This window comes from Elephas maximus, chromosome 16 (assembly GCF_024166365.1).
Source record: "Elephas maximus indicus isolate mEleMax1 chromosome 16, mEleMax1 primary haplotype, whole genome shotgun sequence".
Taxonomy (NCBI): domain Eukaryota; kingdom Metazoa; phylum Chordata; class Mammalia; order Proboscidea; family Elephantidae; genus Elephas; species Elephas maximus.
In genome coordinates this window covers 75058890-75081439 of record NC_064834.1, presented here as the reverse complement: position 1 = coordinate 75081439, position 22550 = coordinate 75058890, and the positions used below count along the sequence as shown (strand labels likewise).

General features: G+C 54.6%; 2 protein-coding genes across 11 annotated transcripts in view; both read left to right on the top strand.

The window, feature by feature from the left end:
• FAM53B (family with sequence similarity 53 member B) overlaps positions 1-22550 on the top strand; it is a 533156-nt gene that overhangs the window by 182062 nt on the left and 328544 nt on the right. The gene's annotated exons all lie outside the window — the stretch shown is intronic.
• Positions 1-22550, top strand: part of CTBP2 (C-terminal binding protein 2) — a 165057-nt gene that overhangs the window by 134099 nt on the left and 8408 nt on the right. For 9 of the 10 annotated variants that reach the window (XM_049854792.1, XM_049854788.1, XM_049854783.1 and 6 more), the window contains 3 exons: positions 16612-16766; positions 17062-17206; positions 20100-20306. In XM_049854792.1, the coding sequence (XP_049710749.1) occupies positions 16612-16766; positions 17062-17206; positions 20100-20306 (507 nt within the window). Of the gene's footprint in view, positions 1-9369; positions 10479-16611; positions 16767-17061; positions 17207-20099; positions 20307-22550 lie in introns of all 10 variants that reach the window. The other variant, XM_049854791.1, reaches the window with a different exon arrangement.

The window sequence follows — 22550 nt, the reverse complement described above, 5'->3', positions numbered from 1 at the left end:
CGTTCCTTGGGTAGCTTTGGAAAAGGCAGGACTGCTTCATCAAACGCCCCTGTTGTCGTGCTGTGGATGTATCATTAGCAGTGCTTTGTTGCCCACAGTAGGTGTCCCTTCAGGGAGAGAGATCTGGGTTCGGTATCAAAGGCCATGATTAACCACCATAGAAAAACTTGTATGTCCAGACTTATGTCTTAAAGCAAGAGGTTGACATCCCTTACAACTCCGTGTTTCCAAACAGATTTAGCCTCTCATTGGAAAATACTGTAGGGAATTCTGCATGGTTGTAGGGAAGAATATATAAGATGCTAGGTAGGTTTCTTCAAAGCACGAGCCAAATGCATTTTATCGTGTGTTTCCCTGGACGTTGTGGGGAGGTTGCTGGGCACACAGCCTCTGAACAATGTTTAGAATTCAACATATTTTTAATTGTAGCTCTAGAGTCTTTACTAAAAACTTAACATGTAATTTTGTTTTCTGTTCAAACAAACATCCTTTTTTCCCCCCAGCCTCCCCAGAATAATAATTTAGAAAACTAAATCCTTCGTGATCTCTCTCCCTCCCCCTCAAATAACCAAAATTGTGTGCTGGTGATGGGTGGGGATCTGCCATTTGGAATCCCCCCCCCCGCCCCCGACACAGCTCTGGGTGGGATATTAGCGCAGTGGTGCCATCACTTCTGAGATGGAGCTGAGTTTAGTTGGGATAATGGCAGGAGCAATTGATGACTTCACGTTAGACCGAAACGTCTATTGTGTCTTGACGAACTTGACCGCCACGCACTTTTTATTTCCAAAGATGAGCTGGCAGGATTTTTCTGCCATCTCTCTATAAATCCTGGTTTTGTCTTTGATGTAGATTTTTTAAAAAGTCTGAACATACAATTTATTAGCTTATTTTTTAAATCCATGTGCGACAGGACGAAAGATTATTTTTCTGGGAGTCTGTGACTTCTCCCTCATGAGTGAAACATTCTTTCTTTGCAGGCAGCTCATTTGCATGGTGATGACATTTGTTGCTCCAGTAATTTCATCTGATAATGACCAGGCTTGCAAAGCAGATCTGAAAACATATTCCTTAATTATGTGTTGCTAAGCAACCAGAGGGTTTGGTCATAATCACAGGAAGATTATCTGCTCGGGGAAGGTTTGCCTGGAGGAAGACCTGTAAAACTGCCTTGTTTTCCTTTTTCTTTTCTATTTATTTTGCACTCCTAACAAAAACATCCAGTGTTGTTTGGCTGTGAGGTGAGGGATGTTATTTAAGTAGTTTGGAGTGTGATTGTTAACACTGTTTGGCAGACCAAAGGATATTGCGTTTTATTTCCTGCATGGCAGTGAGCCAGTGCCAAGGACGTCTGTAGAGTCGGAAGTCTGCCAGCAAATACATTTTTTCATCAAATAATCTATCCCAGAGCAGTGGTTTGCATCCTCGTGTCTTATTGCACAATCAGTGTGTCTTCATAGCTCCAGCCCCCAATAGCAGTGTGTCGGGGGCAAGGGTGAGTCCTGGGCTCCCTGGAAGACTGCAGATGCCGCCTGGAAGGCAGACTCCATACAGCCAGCCGCCAAATCAGGATATGTCGGAACCAGCAGGAAATAGATGGCGCCTCTGTGGTAATTCTCCAGAGTCTCCCCCTTGGCTGTCCCCCTGCACACACTGGAGGGCTTGCCAGGCCTGAGTCGTGTTCCCCGCAAGAAGGTAATGTTTACATTTAATAAAAGCACTGCAGACCACATTAGCCCAGGTCTGAAAACTCAAACCACATGGTGGGCACCCTTCATTTCTTGGCCCAGCCGGGACGCAGTGATCTCTAAATTTGGCCGCGCTGGTCATTCACGGCACAAGCAGCAGGAATAAATCTTGGTTTAGTTCTGCGATTGACCCGCTGCTTGCGCCTGACAGGGCGGGCCAGGGATGCTCGGGATGCCGTCTTTCTGCTCTCTCGGGAGAGGTGACGTTAGTGCTGTTTGGTGTTTGCAGCGTGTTCCTCGCGCGTTTGTGTGCTAGGTGCCTGGTTATATTTTACATGCTTTGAATGTTTCGACGTGTTGGCTGTGCTTTGCCCACGAGCTGTCTGTTCTGTCTTGGTTGGCTTTGATCGTATCAACGGTGGGTTCCTAGCTGTCTGTCCAGTCTTTCGACCAGGAAGTTGAGAGTGAAAAGGCAGGAGGCAGGTTTCTGCAGACCCCAGAGCAGCCCACTGCCTGCAAGTGGCAGCTGGATCGGGGCTGCACAGCAGCCATGCGTGAGCACCAGCACCTAGGAGGTCTGATGTTGTTCACAGGCTGACCTGGCACCCACATGTGAGCACAAGCACCTAGGAGGTCTGATGTTGTTCACAGGCTGACCTGGCACCCACATGTGAGCACCAGCACCTAGGAGGTCTGATGTTCACAGGTTGACCTGGCATGCTGGAGTATGCGCAGAGCCTTCCAGCTGTGGCTGTGACCAGGACCCCACCCCAGAGCCATCACCAAGGGGTCATTGCTGCTAAGCCTCCTATAACAGACCAGCAGGAGCATCCCGGAAATAGGGCTGCGGCCATTTTCATGTTTGTCTTCCCAAACGCACCAAAGCAAACTGGCTGCAGAGGGTCTAGCTGGGCAGACCAGTGTTCGGAGTTTCTCATGAACCTTGCAGCCCACCCTCTTGCTGGCTTTTTCCATTTTCTCCCAGCCATTTTTCTTGATGCTCCTGTGTTAAGTACACAGGTGACCCCCCCTGGCTTCCAGAGTTGTGGCTCCAGGACTCTTTAGAAGGACAGGAGAAGGGGTGTCCCAAGGCTGATGGACAGCCACAGTGCTGTCTGTCACCAGAACTGTTTACCCGCATAGGTAAAATCTCAGCCTTGGTGTCTGCCTAATAGCTGTGGCCTGTGCACACCTCGTCTCCTAGGTAGAGAGTTCTAGTGGAAAGAGGCCTGCCCTCATCCAGCCCCATGCACCTCACGCTCCTTCAGCTGTTCCTCAGTGTCTTTGGGTTTCCGTCTGTACACGGGGATCTGTGCTTTCTAGCGGGCCACTGGGCAGACCGTCAGTGGTCATGACGGGAGGGAGGCCGGAGTGAGCCCATGAGACCCTAGAGCCCTGAGAGTTCAGCCAGGCTTAGCGGAGCAAATGGTGTGCTAGCCACGAAACCTGGCCTTCACCTTTGCCTCCCTTTGCATCTCCAGGGTTTCTCCTTGCAGAGTGCTGTATTTCTCCACTGGCAGGGAGCACACAGGGCCCCTTCCTCCCCTTTCATCAGGGCACTTCCTGCCCAGGGCCACCCTGGCAGATCAGCCTCAGAGCGGAGCTGTAACAGCTCCAAGGTTTTGGCAGCTCAGCTTCTATGGTTCCCTTCTCAGGCTCCTGGGAAGGCTGTGGACCCCAGGAATACAATCTTGGCCCATGCTCTGCAGGCAGCTGAACTCATGACTGTGTGGTGTACAGCCTGCTGTGTCTTTGGACAAGTGTATTGAGTTCTCTGTGCTTCTCTTTCTGCGTCTATCTAAGAAGGCTAAGAGTGGAACCTGCGTTAAAACTTGTTGGGAGTAGAGTGAGCAGAGGGAGAAGGAATGACCTTGAGGGTGAGGTTGGTGACCTTCTTGGCCTGCCTGGAAAGCAGTGACTTTGTCATTGTCCTCACCTCTTGTCTGCTCCTCAAACCAGGAGGCAGAATGCTGGGTGCTTGGGAGCTCGCAGCCAGGCGTGGCCCAGCTCTGCACCCCTTGAAGTGTTCTTGTCTCCTCCGACCATTGGGTGCGCACTGGGTGGTCTGTCCATGGAGGAAAGCACCAGCGTGAGTGCAGAGCCCAGCCCAGCTGGACAGAGGCCAGGCCACCTGGAGAGGGCCACACCCGGTCCCAGTGGAGCACAGGGGCTATGCGGCCAGCCCATGTCACATTTAAAACTTAATGAGCCTTTCATAAAAAAGGGTGTCTGGGAATTTCTTTAAACCTGACTTAACACAGAACGGACACTCGTCTGGGGTCAGACTCCTCTCACTGGGCAGCATGTCGGTGATCTTCCGAAGCATGTGGAATCCCGTCCATTGAGTCTGAGCCCCACAGTCCTCCCTCCACCCTCACGCCTCACCCCAGTGGCTTCCTCCACGGTGAGGTGGGCTCATGGCCACGATCTGCAGGCACACTAGGGATTCAAAGGTCACCACACTCTACGCTGCCAGTAAGATAGATGGTTTTTTTTTTTTTTTAAATTGAGAAAGCCAATGTATACTAACAGATAAGGTTTCCAGGTGTGCAGAGGCAGGTTCTTGTCCCCCAAGATCACACGAGGCAGAAATTCTGAAGCTAGCTTACAGGCTCCTTACTGGTACGTGGGAGTTTAAGTTTGTGAAAGAACTAATACTGGTAATACATAACTGATCGGCCCACATTAGGGGTACAGAGCCTTCATGTAAGTAAACATGCTGTCACCGGATGTGTTTGGCCCTTCTCTGAGGCTGGCTTGCACAAAGGACTTTCTGGATGTTTTTCATGTGAAGAAAAACAAAACCGGGCCCCCTCCCTTCCCCCTGAGGAGGAAAACGCATTGCATTTAAATTTAGCCCAACGGCAGAGCGCAGCAGACGGACAGACCACCTTTGCCAGCTTATCGGGAGAACGTTTAGAAGCAAACCTGTAAATGCCAGTCCCCACCGAGAGGGTGGGCGGACTCCGCACACACTCCTACACACAGCTGGGAGTTGGAGCCTAGAAAGGATTCCTGTGCAGAAGCTGAACAGCGCGTTGCTTAAGCCCAGGAGGGCCGAGCAAGAATGCCAGCGCTGAGTTTATGCAGAATCAGCGAGGACCCGGGGCTGCACTCGGGCCGAAGGAGGGAGGAGCAACAACCCTGACACCTGGGTTCTAAGTGCAGATGCAAGTGTCGTGGCGCGCTTTACAGTGAGTCCTCAGTCCAGGCTGGTGGGGCACCTGGCCTAGTCACCCCTGATGTGCCTCTTGCCCCTCTGCTGGTCTGTAGCCAGGGTAGGGGATGTGGCGCCAGCCTGGGGAGGGCCCGGGAGCCCTGTGGGCATCGCTGAGGAGTATTTGACAAGGTGATGCTGTTGGTAGCTGTCGTGAAGTCAGTCTTGACTCATGGTGACCCATACACAATGGAACAAAATGCTGCCCAGTACCCTGCCATCTCCATGATCAGTTGATGATGGGACTGTTACAACCGTTAAGGTTTTTGTTGGCTGACTTTTGGAAGTAGATTGCCAGGCCTTTCTTCCTAGTCCTTAGTCTGGAAGCTTTGCTGAAACCTGTTCAGCATCATAGAAACACGCAAGCCTACACTGACAGACGGTGGCAGCACATGAGGTGCAGTGGCAGGGAGTCGAACCTGGGTCTCTCGCATGGAAGGCGAGAATTCTACCACTGGGCCACCACTGCCCCTCTGACAAGGTATATCCCGTCTGAGTTTCAGAGAGGATAGCATCCTACCTGTCCACAGACCTTGCTGCCCAGCACACAGCAGTTGCTCAGTAAACGCTCACGTGGAGAGAGGTCAGGGTGGACGGAGCCTCCTCCGTTGGGGGATTAGCAGAGACCTCCTTGTGTTCCCGCACACGAAGCACACACAAGGCGCGCTGCTGGAGTAGGCGTTCCTCTGGCAGCTCTCTTCTCATGTTTATTTCACTTTATTTTTCTCAAACATCCCCTTCTGTTGTTACCATGGGCACATTTTTAGAACTTCAGAAATAATCTAAAGAACCCCTTAGTGGCCCGTGCCAGTGGCGCCCACCCATTGGATGTCTTCATCCTCTTCATGGAAGTCCATGAGGCTTGGCCCCCAAGCAGTGCGCCATCCAGCCTGTGGGGCCAGTTGTCCCTTTGCCTCGGCTGGAGGAGCCAGGGCTGGGCTGCCTGGTGTCCCTGTGCTGCAGTCCCCATCTGCTCGGGCAGGAGCAATGGAGAGGGAACCCTGGTCCGTGGTCCCTGAGGGAACACCAGGCACACGTACAGCACTCCAGTCTCTGCGTACCTGGAGGGTGGCCTACTGTGGCAGTGGTGGGGGTGCAGATTCCAAGTGGCATATCCCCTCACATGGGGCTACACGAGGAAGACTGTTTTGGAAAACAGATTGTAGGCTGAAGCTTCTTCGGGGCGGCTGCTGGTATTTGCGTCAATACTGAAACAACAGGCTCTCTTATTTCTGGCCATGGTTCCCGTGTTCCCGTGGGGGCAGCGGTGATTGGGAGAGAGAAGTATGGCCTTCCTGACTGTTTTCTCCGTTTCTGTTAGTCACACACTTGCAGGAGTGGCTTCCCACCTTGCTGCGTTCTTGTCCAGCCCTACTAATGATCAGGGATAAATGTTTCTTAGGTGACCGGGAGGGTTTCGTGGATACTGTTCTATAAAGCTATTTCAGGTTAGCTGGAACACCCGGGCTGTTGTGGAAGGATGTAGAATACTTTTTTTTTCTTCTGACGCCTAACCGAAAACCCAGGGAATGGACACGTGGTAACTGATAGACACCTGTGCATCGTGTGTGTTTTTCTAGGAAACGTGCCTGTTGTGGGGGGCTGTGCTGTCTTCTCACCTCTGTCCTCTCTGAGGAGATCTAGTGGCTTAACCTTCCCTCCAGTTATATTTAAGAGGGATGAGGCTCTGTCTTCAGCTCTGGCCAAGGCTGCTGCTGCTGGTGGATGTGAGGGGTCCCTGACCCCCAGCAGCTGTAGGCAGCTGGGACCTCAGCTATTCCCGCCCCTGAGGAAGAACTTGGCAGAGGCTTGGGCCTCAGGGAGATCCGAGGGCCCCTCTGATGTCTCAGCAGCCCTGCCTGCAGAGGCCACAACAAGGTGGCTTCCTGGGAGGACAGTCCAGGATGTGTCAGTGGGGTCCCATGTTAGCAGCTGACAAAAAGGACTACATGACTAGGTCTCCTGTTGTCATCCAGTGAGTTCCCACAGGTTTATCTTGGCTTATAGGTGACCACTGAGGACCTGACTACATGTCCCCAAGAGTGGCTTGGGGAGCATGCACAGCAGGTTCATAGGTCACTCAGGGAGGGGGCATGGTGGGGTCATAGGTCGTTCAGGGAATGGGCACAGCTGGGTCGTAGGTCACTTGGAGTGGGCACAGTGGGGTCGTGGGTCACTCTGAGGACTGACTGTCCCTGGGGTGGCTTGGGGGGTGGGCACAGCAGGGCCGTAGGTCACTCTGAGGACAGACCGTGTATCCCTGGGGTGGCTTGGTGGGGTGGGCGTGATGCACAGTTTGCTAACTCACTCGAATGCGGCCTTCCAGGCTCCATGGTTCTGTGGGCCCCAGTGACAGCCAACAGACCAGAGGGACTGGTCACAGAGCCTCGGGCTATGGGACGGGCCCAGGCTGGGTCTCAGCGTGGAAGGCGCTCAGGAGGGTAGGGGTTTGGTATCTTCTGGTGCTGAGAGATTCCGTGTTAGCACTTGACGATTCATTTCTCAGGCCCCAAAATCTAGAGAGAGCCCTGTGAGGCAGGGCGAGTCCTTGTGTGAGGAACCTCGAACCCTGGCCCTCAATGTTGTGATGCCTTCCAAACCAGGAACCTCTTTCTAGAGTGTGTCTAGAGAGCAGATAGGACGGGGCTGTGCATCCCACGTGGCTGGCTTCACCCCGTGTCTCTAATGGGGTGTTTTTCGAGCAAATGATAAATGGCTCTTGGTTTTGGTTTTACTTTAAGCTCTGCTGGAAAAGGAGTCTCTGTCCTGTGGTCCCAATGTGGAATGGACAGTTGGTGCACAGTGGCAGCTTTCGGGAGCCACTGACTGGGACAGCATATGCTTGGCTTGGGGCTGCAACACACATTCCCCGTTGGTTTAGCTAAGTGGTGTGGCTCTCACAGGTCTGGAGTGGTGTGCTTCCACTCCAGAGGGTAACTCACACATGCGCATGCATACACAGTCATCCAGCGAGCTGGAGAGGGGCCCCAGTCCTTGGGAGCAGCAGGCTGGCTGGGCCAGGTCAGGTGCAGATGGGGTGCCTGCGCACCCCTCCATGGCTGCTGCTCGTCCAGTTGTTACCTGAGCTACAAGGGCGAGTGCCAATGCATGTCAGTCCACGACTCGTTACGATGAGTGTTTTATCGATGAACCTGATCTACTATCTAGGTGTCCCTGGGGTCCTCTCTGTGCCCAGCCTCCAGCTTACTCTGTGGAGAACCCCAAATGCAGAAGCTGGGAAGGAGCTGAGACCCAGGTACCTCTGGAGGGCTCGTCTAGCCTTCTGGGGTGGCCATTTATGTGGGATGCCACCAACAGCCCAGCCTCCAAGGACGCTCAGTGGGCTCTGGGCAGGCCCGATTCTCCCAGGCTGTTTTTTCCTGATGGCTTTATTAGTGCTAATTCACATGCCATAGGCTTCATCCTTTTCAAGTGTACAGCTGAGTGAGTTTTCTTAAAGTTAGACCACTGTCTGACTTTAGGAGATTTTCATCACCCCCACACCCCCAGCCTCTGGCAACCACTCATCCACTTTTGGTCTGTCTGGATTCTGGACACTTCATTTAAGCAGATCATACCGTCTCTGGTCTTTTGCATCTGGCTGTGTTCATGGAGCATCATGGCATCTCGGTCCCTTTACATTGTTGCAGATATGTGTGCTTCATTCCTTCGGACTGCCTGGCAGTGGTTCTGAGCCAGGTTGCTCCATCCTACTTATTTCTTATGCAGCTCTGCCAGGGTCTGGCTGGGCTAGCCCTTGGGTCGAGCAAGGTCTTAGACAACACGTGGTGTAGTACAGAGCTGGGGTTAGCCTGCCCTGCTCTGCTTCCAGACCCAGCTGTCCCATGGGCTCCACGGGCCTTGTCAGCACCCTGGGCCTCAGCACCCCACTGGGGCATGGAGAGTTGAGCTTCCTTCTCCACACATTCCCTTCCAGAGGGTTCCCTGAGACTTTGAGGCAAGGCACCAGTGACCTGACCTGGGAGAAGTAGGTTCAGATAGGAGCTCAAGGGCCCTTAGGCACAGGGGCCAAGGCCTGAGAGCAGGAGTTCTCCAGAGAGCAAGAAGAGAGGAATGCAGAGTCGGAATCCTGATAGGCTGGCTCCACCCAGCCACGCAGAGTGGTTCCCTGGAGTACGGGACCAACAAGGGTTCTGAGGCCCAGAGCCCTGGTTTAAGAAGCCGTGAGCACAGACTGGTAAAGCGGTTGTGCGTTTGCATTCTCTTGCCAGGCCTACTTTCTCCTCCCCTCTGTCCTAAACCAAGTCCCTGGGTGGTGCAAATGGTTAAAAGGCTTGGCTGCTAACTGAAAGGGGGGGGGCTTTGAGTCTCCCCAGAGGCATATCAGAAGAAGGGTCTAGTGATCTACTTTTTAAAAAATCAGTGACTGAAAACTGTGAAACATGGTTCTGTGCCATGAATTGGAGTCAACTCGACGACTTTAGTTTGGTTTTTTGGTTTCAGCCCTCATCATGTTCCTAACGGCAAGTCAGTTCCAGCTGTTCTTTGACTTCTGGGATGCTCCGGTTTAGCTTCTGTGTGCTAGAGTGACGGCCCCATCTTCGTTGTGAAGAGAACTTTGTCCTGATTTTGAAGTGACTTGAATGAAGCTCTTTCTGCCACAAGCCCGACTTCCTGCTAGAACCCAGCCAAGGACCCCACCTGTCGTGGTCTGTTGACGTTAGGGAATAAGGACAGAGTGAGGGCAGGACCTAGATCTGAGATTCACACCGGACAGGGCAGCGACGGCCTACAGGTCAGCCATGGTGTGTCAGTAACTGACCTTGCTTCCATGAATCACCATCAGCAAGAAACCAGCTGTGTACCAACCCCAAAGCCGAAACTGCTCTCAGGCCTCAGCCCTAGCTACAAGTGGACTGTTCCTCTAGGGCCCAACCCCTCTGGGCAGCAGGACAGGGCCCCTGCCCGCCTGAGCCCACCTGACAGAGAAGAGCTGGAAGGGGCTTTGGGGAGCAGGGAAAGGAGACTCGAGGGAATCTGAGAGCATCCTCCACCACGGGAGAGGAGAGTGTATCTGAACAGGACCAAGCTTCAAAATCAAACTGCGGCTCGGGCCCCATCCCAGACGGCCTGAGAGGCTTGGAAGGGAAAAAGGAAGAGCAAATCGCTCGGCCTGGGAGAGTATCCCGGCAGCACCACAAAGGAAGAGGCAGATTGCGACATGGCAACAAAGATGTGGTTTCTCTTGGCACCTTTTTTTTTTTTTTTTTTTTTTTACCCTTAAGGTGGCACCAGACTTGGCAATTCGCCTCTCACTAGAATCCCTCCTGGAAGCGGCTCCCTGACGTGCTGTCTGCATCCTGCTCCCATGGCTTTTCTCTGGCTCATCCCCAGCACAGCCCAGTCAGCGGGGGAGCACTTGGGGGCAGTCACTTTGCTCAGCTTTTGGTTTTGCAGAAACCCCGGCCCCTGCAGAACCTTCATCATTGTTTGGACCCTGTGTTAAATGGCATAAAACAGTTTCTACAACACAGTTAATCGTGTTTGCAAAGGAAAGGAAAAGCCTTATACCCCAGGACACAAGTTCCTGTGGGCTCCTTCCCCACAAGCTGGTAAGGGACAGAGGGTGCCGGGTAGATAGCTAGACCACAGGGCATGGCCATGTTTGTTAGTTAAATGCTGAGTATTTTGCATTCTGGAGTCACCGAGGTGCCTAAATCAGAATCTGACCCCCAATCTGGCCCCAGTCACAATTCCCAGGTTTAGTGATGGAAACCCAAGCCTGTGAAACATGCCCCTCATCAGCACCCCCTTTCCCTACTCTGATTCCATGTCTGGCCCTCCAGAAACCGAACTTGCTAAGTTCAGCCAGTGTGGACTGGTCATGACTAATGCGGAAGCTGTTCTAAGCACTCGTGGAAGGGACCTGGGGTGGTGGGGAGACGTGTGACCCTGGCCCTCTGGATGGGGTATGTGTGGTGTGGGCTGTCTGTGCAAGGCCAGGGTGTAATCCCAGCAGGGGCAGGTTTGATGGGGCTAGTGACCCCTCCTGGGGGCTTCCACCTGCCTCTCTACCTTGATCACCTGAGCATGGGGACAGCTACAGGTGGGGATTTCACTTACTTTCCAGATTCCATGCAGATTGTCAGGCTGATGAACATTGAGGTTGTTGGCTGGGACTTCTTGTTAAGTGTGCCGCTCTGTGGGTGATGGGTTTTGTCAGGGGAGTCTTTTTTTTTTTTATTATATTACTGTGCTTTAAGTGAAAGTTTACAAATAAGTCAGTCTCTCATACAGAAATTTATACACAACTTGCTATGTATTCCTAGTTGCTCTCCCTGTAATGAGACAGCACACTCCTTCTCTCCACCCTGTATTCTCCGTGTCTATTCAGCCAACTTCTGTCCCCCTCTGCCTTCTCTCGGGAGTCTTTCTAAGGCCTGCTTGGGACTCCTGTTGGTAAACATGTACCGGTACTTGTACCCTGTGTCAGCCACCAGGACAGCTGGTCACGATACCAGAGAATTCCAGCTGCCATCTTGGACCCCACCTGCGAGGGCCGTTTTCTCTCACTGAGCAGCAGGGACTTGGTTTTTCATGGATATGTGCTGCTTTGGGCAGGTTCCTTGTCCTCCACCCCCACCCCAGTGTACACTCTCCAGGGGCCACTCCAGCATGCTTGGCCAGCTTCTGCCCTTGGGCAGCTGCTGCCCACCCCTGTTGATAGGAGCTAGGTGCTGAGTCCCGATGCAGAGGGGCTTGTTTGCCGCGTGAGTGACTGTCCTCCTGAGCTGGCCAGCCCCGGCGCTGTGTTTCTGAAGCTGCTGCTGTGGGGAGACATTCCCGTGAGATCTGGTGAATTAAAACATGGCTGGTGTATTAAAGTTTCAGAAACAGCCCTTTGATTTAGGGCATAAATTCTGGAATACCTCAGCAATCCTGAAAGCAGTGACATCGTGCCCCCAGGCTGCGTGGTGTCCTTGAAAGCTAGGGTCTCCAAAGCACCATAGCTTTGCTTGGCCAGGATTCCCCCACTTTCAGTCACTGCTCAGGGGAGGGGATACCATCCACCTAGCTTGGGTCCTGTCCCAGACGGACCCAGCCTGTCAGCTTGTGTCCACTGGAGAAGAAGCTCTCCCAGAAAGGAAATCAGGGCCCTTAGCCAAATAAAAGTAGTGTCAATGCTGGGTTGCCCAGAAGCTACCAGCATCCTCCCTGAAGCCCCTCTCTCCCCCAGACCCCGTGAGGCCTGGCCACCGAGAGCCAAATCCAGCCCCCAGCCTGGACAGGTGTGTTTTGCACTGAGCATCTCTAATGTCAAGTACTTCTGTGCAGTGGCAGCTCTAAGTGACAAACGGCCCGGGACAGCCATCGGGCTGTCCTCGAGTGGGGCACTGTGTGGCCCTGTTGGAGGAGTCCCTCCTAGTGCCAGAGCGAGCCCAAAACCAGCAAGTAATTGATGCCAGAGGACCGTGACGGTCCTGCCCTCAGAGTGGGCACGCAGGCAGCCATGAAGGAACGCAAGATGCCCTTTCTGATGCATGTCCTGTTCCCACCAGAGCTGTTCAGAGGTGGGTGAGACAAGCCCATCTGCAGAGAAGAGCATGGTAGGAAGGAAATGGGTCATTTTGATGATGGGGCCCCGGTCTTGAGACCAGCACCCTCGGTCAACAAGGGCTGCTTCCATGTCTGTGGGTCCATGGTTGAGTGAGGCACAGGACCCTTCCCGTCGCTGCTGCATGTCGTCACCCTCGGCTCCGTCTCTCCAGCTGCAGGATGGAAGTGATACCGCCATCTTAGGATTCTTACCAGGCACAGGGGTTGTGTGGACAGAGAGTCCCTTGCCCCTTGGGCACGTGTCTAGTCAGTGGTTGCCATACTTTGTCGTAAAGCCTGACTTAATACTCCTCATTAAACACTGTGCCTTGGCCTTTCTTCCCCGGTCGTCTCCTGACCACAGAGGAAACGGCCATGGCCCTAGGCCTCGGCAGGGGTGAGCCCTGAGTTCTGGGTACCCCACTTCCATAGTCCCTTAAAGGGTCATATTTCTTCATAAAGTATATGAATCTTACCCCTTTTGTGTCTGAGAAGTACAGCCAGAATGCTTCTTAGAGGCAAGGATGACAAGACTTCATCTTCCGTGTTTTGGACGTGTTATCAGCAGGGACCAGTGCCTGGAGAAGGACATCATGCTTGGTAGAGGGGTCAATGAAAAAGAGAAAGACCCTCAATGAGGTGGACTGACACAGTGGCTGTAACAGTGGGCTCAAGCATAACGATTGTGAGGATGGCGCGGAACCAGGCAGTGTCACGTTCTGTTGCACGTAGGGTCGCCATGAGTTAGAGCCTAGTCAACAGCACCTAGCCACAACAACGAAGACTTCCCTGGCGTGCAGATGGATTCTTTCCTGCTGGGACTTGGGTGGGGGTGGGGGGCATTCCTGCAGGTGGCTCCTTTCTTTCGGGAAGCAAACCCTGGCAGAGCTCAGTAAGCATCTTCTTGCCCTTGGTGCTGGGGTCTCGTGATGGCTTCCCAGAATCCCGGGTCTCTTGCTGGACACACGTCCTGCTTATCTGCTTCCACCACCACCCAGCGGCCCTGCTCAGCATGGTGGCCCAGCCCATGGAGGCCTGAGGAGCACAGCCCCTGGGGCCTTGGCCGGGAAGCTTGGGACCTGCCGGCTGAGCCTTGGCTGCGTTCCACATGCCCAGCCTGAAGGAGGTCAAGAGGTGGCCTCCACCAAAGGGAACGGCGAGGGAGGCGATCACTAGGCAACGTGCACTTTGTTGCCCAGGTAACAAGGACCAGACACAACTGCTGTGGACGGACATCTTATGGTGGTTTTTCTCCCCAGCTGCCTCCCACCCAGGTGCCTTGGATGCCTCTAGAGTTGACCACTGCCTGGTGCTGTGCTCCTTCCGGGTTGCTTTTTAATTAACAACTTACATTTATTAGCCTAACCCTACTAAAAATACTGCCAGTGCCCAAAAGGCAACTCTGGGTGTTTCTAACCCCGTGGGAAGGCAGCCTGGGTAGGAATGAGCGAGTGGTTGGCCCCCCGTCGTCCCCATAGGAGCCCGTCCTCGGCCCCCAGCAGGGACAGCTCCATGGAAGAAAGTGGAGGGGAGACAGCTGTGCAGAGAAGGGGCCCTGTGGGGTTGGACCCTTGCACCTTTTTTCTCAGCAGCAGGAAGGTCAGGCTGTAGCTAGAACTGTAACATTTGGACACCGAGTCAAGGCACTGGCAGCCCCACTGGTCAGCTGCGACCGTGAGCCCCGAGCCGAGCTCTGTCGGCGAAGATCTGCGGTGACGCCTTGAGGATGGAAGGGGGTTGTGTGACATTGTTCGTGAAATTCCTGCTTCCCCGCTGCCCTTGCTGAGCGGTCTGAGCACAGAAATCCAGGCGGGGCTGGAGGAGGCGGCTTTGGGGTCCTATCTGTGGACACCGCTTTTGGCCCTGAGGGAACCTCCTTAGTCAACATCCTCGAGCCCTGAGTCTCCGAGGCCCCCCACCCTGACTCGCACCTCCTGAGAATGGAGGGGACATCACAGCCAAGTGAGCAAAAGTTTCTGGCCCTTTTCTCACGGGTTGGACCTGTTAGTTAGCTGTACCTCAGTTAGTTTGGAGTAGCTGGCCCCCTTCCGTATCCTCCCCTGAGATGGGCCATGAGGACTTGGGGCGTCCCCCTGGGCCCTGCCTCCTTTGGGCTCTGTGGATGCTGGTTTGAGGCTTACTTGGACACCCTGTCCCAGGAACCTAAGGCTCAGGGGGGCAGCAGGGCAGGGGCCCCCAGCACACCAGCCAGCAGGGTGCTCAGTTGGCTGCTCCTGCTCCTTGGCTGGGCGGGACTGGGTCTAGCTGCAGAGGCCCAGCCCAGGGTGGAAGCAGAGCCTGTGAGACGGTCATTCGGTGGTGGCCCGCACCCCTCGGCTGCACAGCCATTCTTCTGAGGCCAGGACAAAGGCCTTTTCTTTAGTCCACGTTCAAAGAGATGATTGTCCTGACCTGCTGCAGCTGTGGCGTGGGAGTGTCTCTCAGGGCCCCTGAGCATAGTCGTGTGGGGCCCCGGGGGGTCCCTCTCATTGTCCTGGGCCCCCAGCTCCATGTCCAGTTTTAACTGGGACCTGGCAGAGAAGCAGTGTGTTCCAGGGAATCAAAAATTTCCCTTTTCAGCTTCTCACTAAAGTGTGTTGTTAACCAAAAACTGAGTTCTAGGGGTCCCACATCAGGGCTCAGCCACCCTGCTTGCAGTCCTCCTGGCTGCTAGGAGCTGTGAGGTGGTCCCAGGCAGTGAGGAGAGGAGCTCTGTGAGGCGGTCTGGGGCCGTGAGGAGGCACAGGCTACCTGGGTGGGTGTGACTAGGCAAGTGGCGCCTGGTTCTGTGTCTTGGAGCCGCACCTGGTGCTTTGTGGTCATGCCATGGCTAACGGAACAAGGACAGCATCCACAACAGGGGACACACAGACTGTGTGTGAAAGAAACAAAAGTGGGTTCGCCCAGCCCTGGCACAGCACCCTGAGCTGTCCAGGGGCCTCGGAGGGAAAAGCTACAAAGAACAGGGTTGGGGAGCAAATGGCCTAGGCTGGACATGGAGGTACTGGTGCCACCAAGAGCCATGTTGGCCACAAATGATCACATACACGTGGCACAGGCTCAGCCCACCCTGAGAGGTCACCAGGGTGTCTGAAAGCATAAAATGCCCATGCTGCGTTTTGTTACTTTGGATCCGTGACGCTAGAATGCAGGTGTGCCCCTTCCTGTCCTCCTTGGCTACGGCACGGCAGTGCCATGTTGGGGACAGGGTGTGGGTTACGGCCACCTGATGCCGGGACCCTTGATCAGGGAGCTGCCAGATAGATGGAGTGTCTGGTGTGCAATCTTGAGGGAATGGTTTTGGAGAAGGTATTGCTATCTGTTGCCAAAGTTGGCAACGACCTCTGGGGTCATCCCCTAACTACTCGGTCTGTCTGCAGGGTGCGCGTTTACGTGACAGCGGTCGGGCCTCTTTGCCCCCCAGGGGCTGAAGGCCTTGCTGCCGCCCTGGTGCACACGTAGGCAGAGGCTGAGCAGGTCTGTGTTCAGTCGTTAGGGAAGCAGCATTTACGTGGCATGGACAGAGGACTGGCTGGGTCCCTGCCCTCCAACCCCGGTACAGGGCTGTCTCCCACAATGCTGTGGGGACATTTGCCCTGTCTCTGTGGTGGCCCTAGGATGTCCATCAGCGTTAAATGATAGTTTGACTGGTCCTGCTGCAACCCACCCTGTGGTCGTTGGATACATTCTGTTTGCTCCTTGTGTCCATGCTGGGTTCTCCACCACCTGGCCTGGTGTCCTCTACCTGGTGCAGAGCAGCTGGGGACTGCACAGGGGGCCTCCCACCTGGCATTTCCCCAAGAAGCTCCCCAGGGATGCGGGCACCTCCACTTGTCAGCTTCCCGTTTCCCGCTCTCACGCTTGTTTTAAGGCAGCGGTGACACTGTCTTTGTATTCAGCACCCCAGTTTACACCCTGAGGAGTGCTGGGAATGGGGGGGCCTGTCCTTGGTGGTGAGAGGAGGTGCCCTTCTGGGTCCTCATAGGATTTGGTGCTGGTCTGGATGGCAGAGTTTTAGCACAAGGAAAGGGTGCGGATTGTGGCGGGAGTTGGAGGGGGGGTCTTTACTAGCAATGCTGCCATGTTCTAGGGTGCCACGGGGCAGGGCTTGACCTGCCCACCCAGAGGGTTCCTCCCACCCTCCTGCAGGTATCCGCCCCCAGATCATGAACGGCCCCCTGCACCCCCGCCCCCTGGTGGCGCTACTCGACGGCCGGGACTGCACTGTGGAGATGCCCATTCTGAAGGACCTCGCCACTGTGGCCTTCTGTGATGCCCAGGCCACTCAGGAAATCCACGAGAAGGTGGGTGCCGGCTGGAGTGTCCACTGTGTGCCAGTTGCCTGCTGTGGCTGGTCCCTCTCTCCCTTGCAGACCCCAGCCCAGACCACACTCCTCTGTCCCTCTGGCTCACCTCCACTCCCACAATGTCCCCAGATTCACTGGCAGCCCCCAAAGCATGCCCACTTGTCTAAGGGCACCCGTCACATCGGTGTCACATCGTTGTCATCTTTCCTGCCAAAATTCTCAGGTGTGGCTCGGCTGGAGATCCTTGTCCTGGCTGGCCCCTCTGACCCTGTGGTTTGCTTTCCTGTTACAGGTGCTAAACGAAGCGGTGGGTGCCATGATGTACCACACCATCACCCTCACCAGGGAGGACCTGGAGAAGTTTAAAGCCTTGAGAGTGATTGTGCGGATAGGCAGCGGCTATGACAACGTCGACATCAAGGCCGCTGGCGAGCTGGGTGAGGGGCTGTGGGGGCGGGTGGGCTACTTGGGGTGCCCCTGGATATGGCGCACATGCGGTGCGGCCTTGGGGAAGAAGAGGCCACGGGGGCTGCTCTGGCAGTAGAAAAGTGGCTGTTTCAGAAGAGCATCTTTTGAAGGACCTTGTCAGCCACACCTTCCAACGTCAGAGGTAGAATTGACTCACCTGAATTCAGAACCGCCTGCACTGTAACACAGCCTGGCCTGCAGAGTTCCCAGGCCTGCTCAGTACAGGCCGGTCAGTGACCTGTACTGGGGAGGGGCCTCCAGCCATGATGCATGGGCGGGGAGTGTGGGACGGCAGACAGATCGCGAAGGGAAAGGTAGATACGGCCGTGCCCCGCACACTCACAGCTTCTGCTCCTCACACTGTGTCCCAGGAAGTGGGCAGGTGGACGTAAGTGACTCAAGATTGGAACCCAGTTTTTTTGAGTCGCCCATTTGCCGAGCTCCACCATCTCAACCAAAGTGTTGGTGCTCTTGGCCCTTCTGTAAGAAGGGGTCACGCTGGGTTCTAGGTGCTTTTTGGGACCAGGAGAAGCAGTGGCCGTCGATGCCCAGGAGTCTGTGACACTCATCCTCGGGCCCCATGCCCTTGTCACCAGCCGAGTTTGCTTCCAGCCTCGTTGCCACTGGGAATCCTCTTTGTTAGCACAAAGAAAGGATAAGAGCCTTGGGAAGCATGTGTAATGTAAACTAAAATTTTCCATTTTTTTTCCCCTTGTACAAACAAGAATATTTTTGTGTGAACACAGTGTTCCTTTGTGTTCTTTGTGGAGCTGAATGCCCAAGTTTGAACGGAGAGTGGGCATGGTTGAATGTGCTGAAGTGTCTCATAAATGTGCTCCCAGCACACCACCTCACCTTGCCCAGGGATCACCCTTCACAGAACAGCTGTGGCTGCCCCGCCCCTCCTCCCAGCATGGCACCGGGCAGGGTTTCTAGGGCCAGGAGACTCGTGGTGGATAGAGAGGGACTGGGGTGGGGTGGAGAGAAGCTGGGCCCTGATCTCCTCCCAGGACAATGGGCCAGGTTGGGGCTTTAGGCCCCCAATTTTGAAACACGTGGAAGCGCTGTCAGCAGCGGCACGTTAAGAGATCCTAGCCCATCTGATAAGGAGCTGCTGGGAACATCTGCTGGTCCGCATGAAGGGCCCTTTTCAAAGGAGGTATCAGAAAGGAAGGACAGGCCTTAGTCCAGGTGTTCTCTCTCCAAATACGCCTCACAAATCCTTAGGGTCAGCAGCCCTTCTGTGTGAGGACTTACCTGGGCTGAGGACAGCAGGTGACCTGGGAAGCATGCCAGTCTGTGATGAAGACTGACAGGGCTTCCCATGAGGCCTCGGAAGACTGGGCTTATAGTGTCCTGGGACTGTCCCTTTCAACACACACAGGAGCCCTGGCTGAGGCCAGTAGCCTGAGGCTGGTGATACAGAGTGGACAGGTTTGTGTTCAGAGCCGGGTGAGGCTCTGCAAACAACTTGGGCCTGCCCGTTGTAGGCAGGGAGCGAACCTGGAGCAGGTAGAAGATCCACCCCCCATGTGACTGGAATGATTGAGAGGAGGGCAGGGGAGGGCAGGAAGTGGCTAGTTGTCAAAGCATTGACCCACCAGTTGCTGTCTCATGGCTCATCCCGACTCATGGCTACCCCGTGTGTCAGAGTAAATCTGTGCTCCGTAGGGTTTTGAATAGCTGAGTTTTTGGAAGGCAGATCGCGGCCAGGCCTTTCTCCTAAAGCACCTGTGGGTGGACTCAAACCTCCCACCTTTTGGTCGGCAGTGAATGTATTAACCTTTGCACCAGCCAGGGCTCCAAAGCACTGACAAGGAAAGAAAACAGCTGTGTGCAGCCCAGCTCCCCCGGGCCATTTGTGGAACAGATGTCCGCAGGCCTTGGGGAGCACAGGAGGAGGTGGCCTCGGCCACACTGGTGTTTGAAGCATGTCGTCATGTCATTGGGAGAATAACTGCACCACGCTGAAGGCAGGCCACACCCGCTCGGCCATGTGCAGTGGTTGGGTTTCCACCTCAGAGGATGATGAAGGTTGTGGTGTCTTTTGCCACTGGGCAGGACAGCTCTTAGTGTGTCAGGCTGTCCCAGGCAATGTCCCCATCGTCATTTACAGCCAAACCCCATGCATGCTGTCCCCCCATGCTTGGACTCTGGCTCTCCAGAGGGCATTGGCGCAAAGAAGCTGAACTTCAAAAGCCTGGGCGAATGCTGAGTGGGACTCCCAGGGTGCAGCTGGGGCCAGGAGGTTTCCTGAAGCTGCAGAGATGGACCCGGGGCAGTGGCTGCATCTGCAGCAGAGCCCACGCTCTGTTCTCCAGCCGGATCTTTTTGAAAGTATGGCCAGCCAGGCCTTGTTCCTGGTCTCGGAGCTCTGCTGAGACCTGTTTAGAATCAGAGCAACATGCAAGCCTCCACTGATGGACAGGTGGTGGCTGTACATGAGGTGCACAGGCTGGGAGTCAAACTCAGATCTCCTATGTGGAAGGCGAGGATTCTACCACTGAGCCACCCTGCCCTCATTTGTCACCCTAGAGCTCAATAAAACACCGTGGCTTTTGTCAGCAGGGTATGGCGGGGTGGCCCCAGGGGGAACCATGACCTGCTCACAGGTGGTGCTCTCCTGACCCTGCGCTGTGACAGGTACTTTAACCCTCTCTGAGTTGCCAGTCCTCCAGAGGGGTTACTCTTCAGGACCCTGACATAGTGGCTAGGTGTTCTCTGTCTCCCCCACCGCCAGACAAGAGGTAGAAGAACAGGACCCCCTGGAGAGCCCTAGTGACAAGGCAGGTCTCATGCCTACATGCCCAGGGTCACAGCCAGGGATGTCTCATGGGCCTTGACCTTGCCTCTGTCTTGCAGGGATCGCCGTGTGCAACATCCCTTCCGCAGCAGTGGAGGAGACGGCCGACTCCACTATCTGCCATATCCTCAACCTGTACCGGCGGAACACGTGGCTGTACCAGGCGCTGCGGGAGGGCACGCGGGTCCAGAGCGTCGAGCAGATCCGGGAGGTGGCCTCGGGCGCAGCCCGCATCCGCGGGGAGACACTGGGCCTCATCGGCTTCGGTACGTGTGGCCCCACTGCCTCAGCCCCCAACGCCTCTGTTCCTGGGAACTCCAGCCCTTACCATGGGCAGTGGGGTCAGCCTGGCCCAACACCTGCTCCTTCCCATCTCAGCTGCCCAGCCAAAGAGCCATAGGGCTCAGGGGCCTGGCAGTGCAGCAGGGTTTGCCAGGTTGAGTGGCCGTGGGGCATCACTAAAGAATCTGGAGCTAGGAGGTGGCCAGGTGAGGTCAGCAACCTAGAAAGCTCACTGGAGACCACAGGCAGGAGGCCCAGGGCGAGGTGTGGTGGCGGTCACGGGGCACGTGGGAGCCTCGGCTGGTCACTGCTAAATCACAGCCCACCACTTACTGCCTCTGTGACCATGAACAAAGTACTTGATCTCTCTACCTCCCGAGCTGTCCATTGGGAATGGGGTGATACATTGGCTACGTCAGGGCCCGAGAAAGGCCTGAGAAGCACCTGGGGGAGTAGTAAATGCTGGACTTGGCTTCCAGAAATCCAACCGGCCAGCCCGTAGCCTTTCTTGTTAGTCATTGTCAAGTCGGCTTCAACTCACGGCGACCCCGTGTACAGTGCCATCCTTACTGTTGGTATGCTCGAGTCCACAGTTGAGTTGTCTGTTGCAGCCACTGTGTCAGCACAGTGTGACAGGTGGGTGGTGGCCTCAGCCTTTATTTAGCATCTCAGTGTTTACAGACAACTGAGAGTCAGAGCTCATACTTTGGGAGGGTACCCTGCCTCAGCCCAGGTCCCTGCTCAGACCTGGCGCCAGCTTGACTGAGGTAGGAAGAGCTGGTTTTGTCAGGAGTGCACATATTCCCGGCCCCCACTCTGCAGCAGGCACCTGCCTCTAAGGGCCCCGATGCCTGGGCTTTCTGCTCACGCCTGAGAAATTATTCTTTTTAACTATAGGTAGTCCCCGACTTACACGGGGGTTCTGTTCTGACGACTCTGACGTAACTCGGGTACTTCATTTTTGTTTTCATTATTATTGCCTCCTATGATCAGTGGAGCCCTGGTGCCTTAGTGGTTAAGTTCAACCGCTAACCAAAAGGTCAACAGTTCGAATCCACCAGCCAGTCCTTGGAAATCCTATGGGGGAATTCTGCTCTGTCCTATAGGTTTGCTATGAGTCGGAATCAACAGCAATGAGTTTGGTTTGGTTTTTTACTATTGGTATCTACATAAATCCATTCTTTGGGGGTTGGCATGAGAATGATACCATCAGTAAATTATGTGCCGCAACACTGTATGTAATGCATGTTATTAATGATAATGTACAAAAAAAGAAAACAGGTGTCATAAGCACAGTTTTAAATAGGTCGTAAGCCAGGGACTACCTGTCCTTCTGGTTTTATGTGGGCACTACAACCTGTCTTTGTAGAAATGCAGGTGTGGCGTTTTGTAGCCGCAGCGCCCTCCAGCTGTCACAGGAGCCGGGTCTTTGGCTTAGCCCCTTGTGGTCCCACTTTCCAAACCCTTTCAACATTTTCAGACCAGTCCTCCCTGGCCCTGGTTCCCATACACTGTTGTTGTCTTTGTTGTGTCAGGGTGTGCACCTTTTCGGGTTTCTCTGTTGCCTTCCACTACGACAGCTGTGAGATGGGAGGGGCACTGACTGCTACTCCCTTACCCTGTCTGTTAGGGACAAAAACCAGCCACTGTCCTGAAGGGCAGCAATGTCAATGACGTGGCCTGGGCAGGGAAGTCCTCAGCTTCACCTCATCCCCGGCTGGTGCCCGGGACCAAGCAAGGGCAGCCTCGAGGTGGGGACTGTGTATAAACATCAGAAGAGGAAGCCGTTAACAGGCCAGGACAGTTGGGTCCCCCTGCAAGGACTGGCTTTTAATTAAGTCAGTAATAGGATAAAGTCACTGGGTGTCCGTAAGTTAAGAAAGCTGATGATTTGAACAATCTCAGGGTTTGTGAATTGATGAGAAACCTTTGAGGAAGAATGGCGAGCCACAGGTAGCAGCGTGTTGTCTGTGAGCCTGGGCCTGGAACTCCGGCCCCGGAGCTGCTCTTGGGAAGGCCATGTTCCCACACTGAAGCTGCCAGGAGAGGCTGAGGCCTGTGACAGAGAGAACGTTCACGACGTGGAGCTTGAGCTCCCAGCAACCATGCAGTGAGGTCCTTAACCCTGTGTTTCCCCAACGTTGTCTCACGAGCCCAGCCTGCCTCTCTGGCCCCCGTGGGAGGAGCAGAGACTACTTCCTGGGTAACTGCATCCAAGTGGTGACACT